Here is a 13,940-nt window from a genome sequence, read left to right as displayed (position 1 = left end):
GACATGGGGGTCTCGGTGCTTACTTTTGGGGACTTTGGCTCGGTGACAGGACACGCACGGCCGGTAGGTGGGACACGAGAGAGGCCTGTCGTGGGAAGAGGGGCCGTGAAAACTCGAGTCCAGGAGGACATGACGGATCTGACTGTTGAGTAGTGGGACTGGGTGGGACTGGGGAGCAGCCCTGCATCTGGGATGTGGGGACCATGATGACGGACGTCGCCGTGCCAGGAACCTGGGGAGAGAGGCCGGGGCGCTGGCCCAAGTGCCCTCTGTGCTGACCCCGTGCTCCTGTCCCCCCCGCCGCAGGACCGCAGCCTGGCAGGCAAGCTGGAGCCGGTGTCCCCCCCCAGCCCGCCGCACGCCGACCCCGAGCTGGAGCTCGTGCCCCCGCGGCTCTCCAAGGAGGAGCTGATCCAGAACATGGACCGGGTGGACCGCGAGATCACCATGGTGGAGCAGCAGATCTCCAAGCTGAAGAAGAAGCAGGTGCGGGCAGGCGGGGACGGTGGCACCTGACAGCGCTGGGGCCAGGCCAGGCCCACGTGCGGGCCTGCCCTCGCCGCCACGTCTTCGGCCCTTCCGTTCCCTGGGCGAGAGCGCGGTGTGCGTGGGCGCCGCCGTCCACAGGACCCTCCGCGACGGTGGGAATGTTCTGGGTCCGCAGTGTTGGCAGAGGTAGCCGCTGGGCTGCGTGATGCGTGTGCGTGACGCGCAGGTGCAGTTGAGGAGCTGGACTCTTAGCTCTGTGTAATTTAAATGAAACAAAGCCTGTACTTGAATAAGCCTCAGGCGGCTGCTGTACCAGCCGGCGTGGGGGGAGGGTGCCGGTGCGGGCGGGGGTGCGGGTGCAGGGGTGCGGGTGTGGGGCTGCGAGGCGTAGGGACGGAGCAAGGCCAGATTCACCACCAGGCTCTCCGTGTTCTGACCTCCTTCCCAGCGAAGCAGGGCGGGCACTTAACACTTCGGGGTCCTCATTCACAATGTGGCGGCAGCGAAGACCCGCCCCTTCCGTGGCTCTGGAATCAGAATGGCCGGGGCCAGCCAGCCCTGCTTCCGAGCAGTTGCCTCCCGCAGCCTCGGTTTCCTTTCTGTGGGATGGGCACAGACGTGAGAGCACGTCTCAGAGTTGTGAGGAGGGGACGGGCCGTGAAAAGGGATCCTTGTGGTAACTGTTGAGACCCAAGGAAGGTTAACACAAAGATCTGGGGCATTAATTGTATAGTTTAATTTTAACGCTGACCGATACGCAATTAATTGATGATCTTCCTTTGACGTCTTCTGGTCTCCCTTTGCCTCCCTTTGACGTCTTCTGGTCTCTTCTCAGAAGTCCCCTCCACAGAGGCCCTTGTAGGAGCCCTCCTCCCCAGCCACCCTCTCTCCTGGGGCCAGCATATCCAGCCAGGTCTGGCTCAATGCCTGTTGTTGTCAATGAAGTTTTATTGGCACAGAGTCACATGGTGTCAGTGGCTGCTTTCAAGATGGAGCATCAGAGCTGAGCGGTCAAGACGGACTCGGTGCGGCCACAGAGCCTGAAGCGCTTACTCTCGGGGCGCCCATGTGCCCAGCACCCTTCTTGGTGACCTGTCTCGCCTTGTTGCGTGGTGGGCTCCTCATGACGGCGTGAGCAGGGTCCTTGTCTCCCCGCTCAGTGTGTGCTCCTGGCAGTGCCGGCGCATAGTAGGTGCTCGTTAGAAACTGTCAGTTGGGCCAGTGTGACCCTGTCTTTTTTTTTTTTTAAGTTTTATTTATTTTTGATACAGAGAGAGATAGAGCATGAGAGGGGGAGGGGCAGAGAGAGAAGGAGACACAGAACCGGAAGCAGGCTCCAGGCTCTGAGCTGTCAGCAGGAACATGAGATCTGACCTGAGCCGAAGTTGGAGGCTTAACTGACTGAGCCACCCAGGCGCCCCAGTGTGACCCTGTCTTGAACCTGAGAAGCATCTGGGTTACCCCTGGGAGAAGCAGGGTCCCACTTGGGCCTCTCTGGCTAAGGAAGCATGGGCTCCACGTAGGGTCAAGGGCCACCCTGGCCACCATGGGCGGTGAGTCAGGCCGTGAAAGCAGGTCGGATGGGTTAAGGGTTGTTGCTGGATTCCCAAGGGCATCAGGACTGCTGCTCACACGGAGGAGCTGGGACTTGGGGACGGTCCCGAAGCTGGGCTGCTCGGTGAGGCTTAGCGAGGTGTCCCTGACCTTCAGGATAGCAGGCGGGTTTCCACCATGGTGGCGCGGGCGTCCTAAGAGAGGGCTGGGCCCTGGTTGGGGTCAGGCGGCATCTACGCAGGAGGGGGAGAGTATAGGCACCTTTGGCCCCCCCCCCCCCCGCCCGGGCCTGGCTTTGGGACGGGCTGGGTGTCATATGTATGTGTCTCGGTGGCTGGAAGGCAGGCGGCCCAGGGCAGCCCTCGCCACTTTCATTTGTTTTTCAGTTCCACAGGGGCATTTCTTTTTAACTGAAATTCAGAAAATGTTTTACAGGGAACAGTTCACTGTCAGGTAGCACATCCACAGCGTAGGACCGCCAGCCCTTCTGTCTGGTAGGTGTCCAGCTCCCCCCAAGGAGACCCCGTGCCCACTGGCTGTCACTGTCCGTTCTGCGCCGCCCGCCGGCCTCTGATCTGCACCTCTGTGTTTATGGATTTACCTGCTCCGGGCATTCACGTTAGCGCACTGCCGCAATACACAGCAGGTGTCTGTGCTTCCTTCTTTCCTTCCTTCCTTTTTTTTAAAGTAATTTCCAAGTCCAGCGTGCGGCTTTAGGTCATGACGCCGAGACCGTGTCACATGTTCTACTGACCGAGCCAGCCAAGCGCCCTTTTGTTCCTTTTTAAGGCTAAATCATGTCCGCTGTGTGGATGGACCACATTCTGTGTGTCCAGTCATGTGTCGATGGGCACGGGGGTTGTTTGGGCCTCTTGGCCGTGGCGAGGGGAGCTGCTGTGACCCCTTGTGTCCACGTTTCCGGCTGAGCGCTGTTGTCAGCTCTCCTGGCTCGGTGGCTGGGAGCGGGATTGCGGGGCCGCCGGCTCACCCCGCCTGGCACGTTGAGGAGCCGCCAGCCTGTCTTCCGCAGCCCCTGCCCCCTTCTCCATCCTGGTCCCCAGTGCCCACAGGTCCCTGCTTCTTTACGTCCTCACCAACGCTTGTTCTTTTCCGTGTTTCAGTCCGCGTTTCGCCGTACCGGTGGGCAGAAGTGGTATTTCATTGCGGTTTTGGTTTGCCTTTGATAGCCAGGCTTTACCGGGCCCTGTAGCGGCGCTTTTTACGCCTCTCCTCCTTTGATCTCACAACAGCCTTCGGAGGGAGGCACTGTCCCCCTGCTTTCTCTGAGGAAGACACCGAGGGTCAGAGAGGTCGGGTGACTTGCCGTGGGCCCCAGAGCTGGTGGTATCGGAGTGAGGTTCGGCCCGGGCAGAATTCGGCATCGCCAGGGTCTCCGAGCGGCTCCGGTGGAATTTCTCACGGGTGCCTCAGGGAGGACCAGCTTCCCGGACTGGAGAGGGTGTCCTTTCTGGCTGCATGCCTGTCCCACTTCTTTGCTTCGTTGTTTCTGTTTGTTTTGTTTTGTTTTTGTGGTTTTCTATTTTTTATTTTTTGCACTTTTTTGCGAGGGGATTTCTATGTTCTGCCAGATGCTGACTGCCCTTCTGGAAGCTACTGCCAGGGGTCACTGTGGGGCTGAGGCAGCTTGGCTGCGCCAGCCAGGCTTGGTGCCAGCAGACGCCAGGACAGGATTTTTCTGGCTCTTTCTGCACCGCTCTTTTCTTGGCCGCCTTCTTGAATTCGTATTGGTTTGCTCCACAGTCAGCGGCCGTGGTGTCTGTTCTCACTCAGGATGTCCTCAGGTTGCACGCTCCTGGGCATTGGTCTTCTGTGTGACCTCGGGCCAGTGTCTTAGGCTCTCTGGTCTTGCCTTTTCCGTTTCGGTGTAAAGCGGACAGCGGCATGAAGGGAAGTCCTTTACAGCCTTTGGAGGAGGAGGGTCAGGCACGAAGGCCACAGGACAGAGGAGGGTGAGAGGCTGCCAGCTGGCGCCCGTGTGTCGCCTGAACCCTCGTGTGAGCTTCCAGGGTGGGCCGTCAGGTCCCCGTTTGACGGGGGAGGGGAGGGAGGCTCAGGGGAGGTCAGCAGTTACTGACCCAGGTAGCGAGTGGAGAACTCGAGTTCCAGTGCGCACGGCCTCCGCCGGGGCCGATGGTACTTGTGGGGATGATCACGGAGGAGGGCCGCTGGCTTCTAGAAGCACCTTGCCCGCACCTGCGCTGACCTGCCGGGGACGCCTGCCGAGAGCCCCATTTTACAGATGAGGAAACGGCAGCGCGTCAGGGCTCCGCAGCTGCTTGCTTCTGCTCCCCGGGCTCATGAGTCAGGCGAGCGGGATTCGAAACCGGGAAGGCCGAGCTGGGGGCCCTTCCAGGGCCCGGAGTCCCCTGGTGACTCAGAGGAAATGGTTAGCAGCCTGACTTCCTGTGTGAGCGGCCGGGCCTGCCGCCTGCCGGGCCGCGGGGCCGCCCTCCGCCATGGGGGTGCTGCACCCCGCCTTCCGCCTGCCCGGCCGCTCACCGCTGCTCTCCCCCTTCGCCACAGCAACAGCTGGAGGAGGAGGCCGCCAAGCCCCCGGAGCCCGAGAAGCCCGTGTCGCCGCCGCCCATCGAGTCCAAGCATCGCAGCCTGGTGCAGATCATCTACGACGAGAACCGGGTACGCCCCGCCCCCGCCCGGGGCGCCCCCCGCTCCCTGTCCTCCTGCCGCCCGGGCCGGCCTCCGGGTGGGGCGCCGTGCCGCCCTGAGGGCCCGGCTCTCTCCCTGGGCCTCAGCATGCCCATCTGAGAAATGGGGACCGTTGGGATCTCGCCACGGGTGGGCGCAGACCTGCGCGGGGGCAGGATGGGGCAGCCTGGCGTGGACTGCGGCTGGCCTGTGGGAGGCAGTGTGAAAGTGTGCGCACCAGGTTGGAGGGGGCCCTTGGGCCAGTGGGTTGGAAGGTTGAGGTGGGAAGGATTGGGCACTCAGTTGGGCATTCATGCCAGAGAAATTCCTGTACTGGAGAAGACGGTAGTGATATTATTATATTAAATATAACAGCAAATGTCAATTGAACAGCTCTTTTCTGGTAATGGGCCAGGTTCTTTATGTAGTGGTCCTGGGAGGGTAGGTCCAGGGATTGTTTCCATTTAACACAGGGAGAAACTGACGCTCAGAGACGCTAAGTGACGTGTTCAAAGTCACACAGCTACAAAGTGGTGGACCTGGGACTTGAACCTGTGGGCCCGCAGGTCCTAGATCGTGAGCATCGGCCTCTGCTGACATTTGGATCTAGAAGGGGCCTTTGGCATGGCTGACCACAGGGTCTGAAGCAGGCTGCAGGGGCTCCTAGGGATAGGAAAGGCAGGTGCTCGGTGACTGGAGGGGCTGGGTCTTGGGGGTGTGGCTTAGGGTGCCCAAGCAGAGTGTCTCCAGGGCCCAAGGTGCCCTGCAGGGGAACCTGGTGTCTGGTGAGGCGGTGAGCTCACTGTCATCCCGTCAAGCGACTTAGAGCGTGGCTTCTGTGATTTACAGTTGGCTCTTTGCACACGCACTCAGGGCCCATGGATGTGCGTCGCCTCCTGTATTTTACAGGTGAGGAAACTGAGGCCCAGAGAGGGACCCTTCCTTGTCTTGACGTTACACAGTGAAGTGTGACAGACGGTCATCTCCCTGCCTCGTGTCCTCTGGTCCCTCCGCTTGCCCAGGGGTCCTGGCTGTCTTTCCCAGCTGTCTTGTGCTATAGGATGTGCCCTGGTGCTGGGTGCAGGTGGGGGCTGAGGGAGTCCTGGGGCCAGGGCACTTGGGCTTGGTGCCTGTGGTCGCAGCTGTGGGCAAGGAATGACCGGATCAGTTGGCTGGGCTATGCTTCCGCCTGTTGAGGCAGCAACAGCTGCGGGGTGAGCCTGGGCCTGTTGGGGGCCTAGAGCTGCAGGCTGGGCCTTGACGGGCCGGTCGCCCTCCTGTACCCTGGCCCTGCCACAAGATGATAGGGGCGCTGAGGAGTCGCATGTGCTTTAGCTGTATGCCCTGGGTTCACGTCGCATCTTTACTGCGCCCTGGCGTGTGACCTTGGGCAAGGTACTTACACCTCCCTGTGGCTCCCTATAGAGCGATGGTAATTCCGGCCCCTTCCTGGCACAGCAGCGTGGGAACTGAATGAGCTCATCACGTAGCACCCTTAGAGCAATGCCTGGCACTGAGCAAGTGCCAGCTGGTGCTGCGGCTGGTGTCATTGTTCCTTTCTGGTGATCGTTTATATTTTGCACGATTTCGCTGAAATCTCTCCAGACCTGTATGAAACAGGTACTGTTCGCCTCCCCGTTTTACTCACAAAGAGATCAAGGCCCAGAGAGGGAAGGCTGGGAATCGGAGCCAGGATCCAGCTGGTGCCAGGGCCCTGTGGTGGAGGAGACTGGGGCAGGGCTCCTGCGTGTCACCTGGGAGGCTCCCTGATCCTTGGGCGACAGCAGCTGTAGAGGGAAGTTGGTGGCTTTGCTCAGGATGTCCCCACACTGCCTTGGTCCTTGTCAGGGGCTCAGCTCCTGGGGGCCGGCACTCCCTCTGGCTGCAGCCCCGAGCCCTCCAGGGCCAGGGGGACGCCAAGGCACAGGCCTTCGGTGCCCTGCGGGAAGCCTGGCCCGCCCTTCCCCGGGGTCTGTCTTCCAGGCTGTACCAGGGTCTCCCCAGGGCGCTGTGGCTGCAGATCCCATTGGTCTTCGGCTCCTCGGCCCCAGCACTCCCCCCGCCGAGAGCAGTTAAAACCCCCCCTCCCTCCCCGTTCTTTGCCAGGATGGTCTCCCTGCCAGAATGGCCGCCTCCTTCTGTTCAGGTTTTCTGTGGCCTCTGTGTGAGTGGGCAGCGGGGTGGAGGGGGGCGGGCTTGGATGCCAGGCCAGCCACCACCCGGAGGAGCTGGGCTGTTTATTTTAGTCTTGGGTCTCTGGTTGCTCTGGGTCCCGGCCACGTTCTTGAGGTCACCAAGATCGTGGCCGGAGGGGCTCTGTAAGCTGGCATTCGTCGCCCCCGGAAGTGTCCGGCGGGTCCAGGGCTCTTGGATCCGAGAGACAAAAACTCGGCTCACGCTGGTCGAGGCCGAACACGGGTTATTGAATCTGGTAATGAAAGTTGGTGTTGGTTCAGGGATGGCTGGATCCAGGCCCTCAAGTGAAGATGTCTGGGGGCCCTTGTCCCCGTGCCCGCTTTCTCCGCGAGCGGGGCAACGGGCTGCAGCTCCAGGCGCCCCCACCTCCTGGGCATTTAGGAGCCGGCCCCAGGGTTGGTGCCCGCTGGCTGGCTCCCATGTTTGCTTCTCAGCCCATCCCCAGGTTGGGGGGCTTCTGACTATACTGACTGGTCAGGGCTGGGACTCAGCCCTGCCCTTGGAGACTGACCGCTGCCCCGCCCTCAGGGCTAGACGGAGGAACTGGGCACCGGCAGGGACCTGCAGCCTGCGCCCCCACCCTCGGCCGGCGGGTACCAGCTGGGGTCCCAGAGTGCTGGCATGGCCCTGCATGCTCCCGCACCTCAGCTGGGGGTTTCCGCCCACGTTCTTGGATTTCGTTCTGATGTCCTCGGGGGGCGGGTAGGAATGGCCGGCTTAGGTTACACAAAGCTCCAGTAATTTCCCCAAGGCCTCATCTCTGGTGAACGGCAGGTTAGGACTCGAACCCTGGCTCCCGGGGAGCTGAGAGCTGGCCCCTGGCCTGTAGGTCAGGTTCCCTGGGGCATTACACTCCTCTTCATTCTTTTCGTCGTCCACTCAGCAGCCCTGTGACTGAGCACTTGCTCTGTGCCCACCACGGTCTCAGGCGGTGACACACGGCGGTGACCTTGGCCTGCTTGGGCTAAGTCTCTGGTTGGGGAGACATAATCACACCCAGAGTCACCACACTTGGGCGCGCGCTTTTGATTCCAGAATTTTGCCTCTTGTTGTCACTAATTCCCCTTGTTCTCCCTTCCTTTGTACCCTCACTCTGCCCCAGCCCTGCTGGCCTTGGTTGTCCCTGCCTCAGGGCCTTTGCATGGGCCGCGCCCTCTGCCTGGAGTTCCTTTTTCCCACTGGGCTCGCTTACTTGCTCTTCAGCTCTTTGCTCAAACCTCCTCTTTTCAGCAAGGCCCGTTTTGTCCCTCCATTTACTCCTGAAAACCTTCAGTGAATGTTTCTCTCTTCCTGGCTTTAATTTTCTCTTTGACCTTGTTCCCACTCCACTGGATGTGATTCAGATTTTATTGTTTATTTTGTTTATGGTAGACGTAAGTGCTGGGAGGACGGGGATCTTTGTCTCTGTTTCCCGCCTCTATCCCAGCACCTGGAACAGTGCCTGGCACATAGTAGGAACTCAGGAAACATTTTTTGAATAAGTGAGGGATGATAGAAGGGAGGGGACACTCTTCCCACTGGAAGAGTCCTCTGGTTTTGGGGTGCCGGCATTGGACCCTGGCCCCAGCGGAGGTCAGTATGGAGGGGGGTCCCTCCCTGAGGGCTGCACCTCAGGGCCTGGAGGCTGGGTGGGCAGGAAGGCCCTCAGCTGCCTCTGGCAGGAACAGCCAGAACTCACCCCCCCTTGGGGGATCAATGGGATTAAATTTTAATCCTCCTTCCTTCCCCGCTGGTTCCTCTGAGAGCGGATGACAAGGGTCTGTCTCTAAATGCCTTGCCGGCTGGAAAACGCGGCCTCCCTGCTGGGCACGGCCTGCTTGGCTTTTCTGAATATTGGACTCTGGCTCATTAGCATTCGGGCCGCATGGAACCAGGCGCCCAGCACGCGCAGCAGGGGCCTGCTGAGCTAGGTGGTTCCTGCCTCCGGGGGCTGCCTGTGTGGGCGGGGCCAGGCAGGTGCACATCAATGCGGGATGGAGGCCCCTGGAGGGCGGGGCTAGGCAGGCCAGTCCGGGCTGGGCCAGGATTGGGAAAGGCTTCTTTGAAGCCGTGGGGGGAGCGAGTGAGGGGTGGGAGGCAAGGCTAGTGGGTCTAGGAGCTCCCGCTTCTGAGTTCCGGTAAAGCAAACCCACGCGGCAGGAGTGAAGGGTGTCCAGATAGAGGTCAGTTTGCATGGTGCTGACTCCGGAGGAATTTGCGACAGCGGGCAACTGAGGTGGGCTTCCTGCCCAAGGCGGGCCTGGAGCCAGGTGTGCAGAAATGGGCACAGAGGCCCACCGCCTGGTCCCAGCACGGCGAGGAGGCAGGATTTACGGGGGCAGAGTGCACCGACGCACGTACGTGTGTACAGGTGTTTGAGCGGACCTCGGGGTGACCGTGAGTGTGTGTGCATGCGAGAGTGTGCATGCGGGGCTCACCTGTGGTTATCTGCATTGCTGAGCGATGAGGAAATCAGAGAGAAAGACCCGTATCTTCTCGCGTCTTGTATTCCAAGCATCTCACGAGTAAGGTTTTTATGTAATGTGATTAGGGGCGCCTGGCTGGCTCAGTCGGCAGAGCATGTGACTCTTGATCTTGGGGTCATGAGTTCAAGCCCCACGTTGGGTGTGGAGCTGGCTTAAAAATAAATAAATGAAAAAATAAATATATGATATGATTAGGTGTGAGCTGGATGCAGATGAATAATACCGTCGGTAACAACACTCATAATAGTACCAATAGCTGAGCTCGGGAAGCATTTTGTAGAGCGTTTTGGGGGTCCGGGCGCCCCGATGCCCAGCCCCAGGCCCCCCCAACCCTCCCTGTGCTGGGATTCGCAGCTTTCGGGGCAGTGGGTCGGGTCCAGTCCCGCAGCGCCTGGGCTCCCGCCTCTGCGCCTGTGACGTCACCTCTGCTGTCCCGGGGCCCGGAGGTCCTCCAGATTTCTTCTTCCGTGCGTACGGAACGCTGGCCCAGGGGACACGTTAGGACAGATTCTGCCTCCCCGCCCGTGAGCGCCCTGGGCAGCGTGAGGAGGCCCCATGCACAGACGGACGTGCTCAACCCCTGGGCGGTACGCCTGGGTGCCGTGCCGGGCAGAGGGGCGCATGGGGGGCACGGTGGCCCGGAGTGGGGCACCGGGGTCCCGGGCTTTCTAGGCAGGCAGGTGCGTGGGCACTGCCCCCCTGCAGAGGGAGAGGTTGAGGCCTGACTGTGGTGGGGTGTGGGCCAGGGGGCCGGCGGGGTGAGGCTCAGGAGCCCCTGCTCACGAGGAGGGGTGTGTGTGTGTGAGAGAGAGGGAGAGGCCACACATGTGGGACACACTTGTGGTTATTTGTGCATTTATATCCCCGGGCACTGGCAGGCACACTTGTTAGCTGTGTGATGTGTGCAGAGGTGTGTACACATTGGTGTCCTGGGGCATGTGCGTGGCTGGTGGTTCGCACTTTGGGGATACGCATGGGTCCGTGTGGCACACGTGTACCTGGGCACACTTACTGCATATGGAGGTGGGTGTGAGTTGGCTTGTGTGGCACGCATATGTGTACATTTGCCTTTGGTCGGGGCGCCGTGGTATTTGGTCCCGTGGCTGGGACTTGTGTGCACCTGTCGACGCAGGTGACTGTGGTGTTTCATGACCCAGACATGGCCCCCAGGCCCCGGCGCCTGCCCTGTTCCTCCCTTCCTCTCGGCCTGAGCTTCCAGGTTTGTCCTCGGGGCAGGACCGCCTCTGGCAGTGGCCTTCCGGAGGCCGGGCACAGTGGCGGCCTGTGGACCCTCTGAGGAGTTTGCTTTGGTCGTCAAGGTGGTGAGAGGCTGTCAGCTGGGGTGGGGGTGGGAGGGAGTTTCTGGTGCGGTGCTGAGTCCGCGGCCCGCCCCTGTCCCCCCCCCCCCCCGCCACGCTCCTTGCTGAGGGGCGCCCTCTGTTTGGAGGGGTCCATTAAGAGAGACCCTGTTCTTGCAGAACATCCTTGTAAAAGGCCCGGAGCGGGGGTTGGTACCTTCAGTGAGTGTGGCCATTTTGCAGATGGGGAGACTAAGGCCTGGATAAGTGGAGTGGCTTGCTGGATGCAGAGCAAGGCTGACTCCTGGGCGCTGCCGCTGGAGGGCAGGCTGTGGCGGGAGAGCCCTGCCTGTCCTGGGGGGAGCCCGAGAGGCAGGGCCTCCCCCAGGCCCCAGGAACTGTGGCAGGCTCCTCCCACGCTGCCCTGCAGGCTCAGCCCGGGAATCGGGGACAGAGCAGGAGCAGCGGTGAGGCGGCGTAAGGGGAGGAGGTGCCCTAGTGAGGCACGAGGGGTGAGGGTGCGGGTGCAGGCCTGCTGCTCGGGCTGCACACTCCAGGGGCTGCATGACCCACGCCTTGGCCTCCTCGGGTGTGAATGGGCTGATGCTAGAAGCTTCTGAGTAGGGCTCTTGCAGGAGTCCAAACACACAGGGCACCCGGCGGATCCAGAAGAGGGCCTGGCCCATGTTGGGGCCCCGGGTGCAAGCTGTGGCCCTGGGCTTCTTGTCCGTCGCCAGCCCTTGCGTGGCACCTACTGCGTGCCGTATCCTCATGTCGGCGCGTCCCAGCTGCCAGAGGCGGCGCTGCTGTGGCCCGTCCTCTAGAGGAGGCAGCTGAGGCTCGGAGGCCGAGGGATTGCCCAAGGCCGCGCGGTTGAACCCAGGCCGGCCGGCTGTGCCGCACCTGCTCTCCAGCCTTTCTGGTGCCGCAGCGTCTTTGGGACCGGCTCACGGAGGGTTTCTCGGGGTGACCTGTGGGCGTGCGTCCTTTGGAAACGCAGGTGCGTCTTCAGAGGCCCCAGCTTTGCTGAGGGCTGAGGATCGGAGCCCCGGATGTGTTAGGAGCAAAGGGGCCCTCACTGCAGGCTCGTGCTGTGCAGTGGCCTGCTGGAGGCCTCCGGGCCCCCTGCGTTCTCTGTGGCTTTGGCAGGTTGAGAAAGGCCTCTTCCCTGCTCACCTCTGCAGGTGCCCGTGTTCCTGAGAAGATGGATTCTGCTGTGGTGCACAGGACAGGCTTCTGGAGCTCCCAGATGCACGACCGTGCTTACCCGGGTGATGTGGCAGTTTCTAGGGGACCTGCCTCTCCAGCCAGGCCCTTCCTGTTTTGGGCATTTCTTTTTTATCTAGATGAGAAGTTGCTGCTGATCCCCACAGAACCTCGTGAATGCACAGAAACTCCTATTCATCCGTCAAAACCCACCCTGTATATTCCTCCTGTTACCTTTCTGGAGAGGCTCCAGCCCTGCTTTAGGCCTTGCCTGTGCACCACACGTCCCTTCCTCTGCCTGAGCGCCAGTTGGTCACGCTATTCCTGACCGGCTGCTCTTATATGAAACTTAATGCAGGCGAGGGCTGGGTCTCATTCATCCCATGTCTTGCCCCAGTGTTTAATTAATTTATTTTAAAAATTTTTAATCTTCTTTATTCATTGAGAGAGAGTGCAAGCAAGCGGGGGAGGGGCAGAGAGCGGGAGAGAATCCAAGCAGGCTCTGCACTGTCAGTGTGGAGCCCGACTGACACGGGGCTCAAACTCACGTCCCGTGAGATCATGACCTGAGCTGAAACCAAGAGTCGGACGCCCAACTGGCAGAGGCCCCCCGCCGGTGCCCCGGCCCCGGTGCTTAATTCACAGTGGTCGTTCAGGGAGTGTCCGGGGCGCTGCTCCGCGTCCTCCCCACCGCATACCCATTCCCCCACTTGGCCCCGCTCAGGAATTCTCCTGTCTTGGGCGTCATGGTGACATGGTGACACTCCTGCTCTGAGGTATGGCCAGGGCAGGTGGTCACGGTGCCTGTCAGGATGCCGCCTGCCCCCCAGCACCAGACGTGCCGGTCCCAAGCTTAGCGGGGGCTCTGCATGGGCTCTGGCCTTCGTCTGTCTTTCTTCTTTGGAGTCTGGAGATCAGAAGGACGTTTTCCTTACTGATGTTTCTGTGCCTCAGTCTCATGGTGTGTTAAATGGGGGCATGTCATTCATCTGCCGCACGTCGTGTCTGTGTGCAGTTTCAGTATTAACAACGCGCGCTTTGTGCCCCACGCTTGGCTCGTCGTCGGTCTTTGATTGAGTGGCCGTGGTCACAGTGACGGGCTGTCCCCTGATGTTCTGGCCCCCTGCCACACGCTGAGGCTGTGGGTCTCAGGGTTTTGGCTGTGCACAGAGGGGGCTGAGAGCATGGCTTGTTCATGGGTGGGCTGGGCCCAGGGCTCTAGGCGGAGCCAGTTCTAGGTGCCAGCTTGAGCCCACCTACATACCCACTGTCTGTCTGTGGAAGGGAGCCAGGAGAGGACGTGGGCTGGTGCCCGGCTGCCCTCCTCCCTGCCGCGACACCAGGAGCCTGGGCCTCGAATTCTGCGGCTAGCCACATTCCCCAGGGCTCGGGGTCACCCTCTTTCAGTGGGTCTGGATTTGGGGATCCGGCTCCCTCCAGATACTGGGATGTCTCCTGAGTTTGGCGGAGTCAGGAGCACGCAGCCTCTCCTGGGCCGCGAGCGGACTGAGGGGTCCCAGGCGCAGGCTGTGGGCGCCCCGCCTTCCATCCCACACAGTGGCCCAGACCCAGCAGAGAGCCTGGTGAGGCCATCGGCCACAGTTCTCTGTCCACCCCTTCCCCCAGCTGGCCCGGGGCCATCCCCCGGGCGTCCCGAGAGCAGGCCCTGCGCGTCCCAGGCCCGGGGCCTTCGGGGCCTGGCGGAGGCACAGCGTGCCTTCACCGCCGGCCGGAGGTCCTGCCTGCTGAATTCCCGGCCACTGAGCTCTTTCTGCCACACATGCTCCTGCTTTCCTGATAAGTCCTGGGCTGCGCGCGGGGAGGGCGGCGGGGAGGCCCCAGGGCAGCTCAGAAACAGTCACATGATTGTGAAACACAAGAATCCTAGAAAGGGTATCTCTGAGCGCCTGTATCTCCCCCCGCCCCCCCATCCCTGGCTGGCGGCACCAGCTCTGAGGTAATTGCAGACACCAGCCAGCTCCCGAGCGGAGGAAGGCATCTTGGGCCTGGCGGCGTGGCCCTGCTGGCAGGGAGCTGTGCCCACAGCACCGCGCCCGGGGGGGGG

At 61.3% G+C, this 13,940-nt stretch overlaps 1 protein-coding gene across 1 annotated transcript in view; it reads left to right on the top strand.

Annotated features, from left to right (window-relative positions):
* The window catches only part of NCOR2 (nuclear receptor corepressor 2), a 174,502-nt gene that overhangs the window by 50,793 nt on the left and 109,769 nt on the right, over nt 1-13,940 (top strand). Inside the window, 4 exon segments of the mRNA XM_029921630.1 lie at nt 307-486; nt 4,588-4,701; nt 10,178-10,198; nt 11,342-11,377. Of these exon segments, the coding sequence (XP_029777490.1) occupies nt 307-486; nt 4,588-4,701; nt 10,178-10,198; nt 11,342-11,377 (351 nt within the window).

This window comes from Suricata suricatta, chromosome 14, assembly GCF_006229205.1.
Source record: "Suricata suricatta isolate VVHF042 chromosome 14, meerkat_22Aug2017_6uvM2_HiC, whole genome shotgun sequence".
Classification (NCBI taxonomy): domain Eukaryota; kingdom Metazoa; phylum Chordata; class Mammalia; order Carnivora; family Herpestidae; genus Suricata; species Suricata suricatta.
This window is presented reverse-complemented; position numbering and strand designations above follow the sequence as displayed.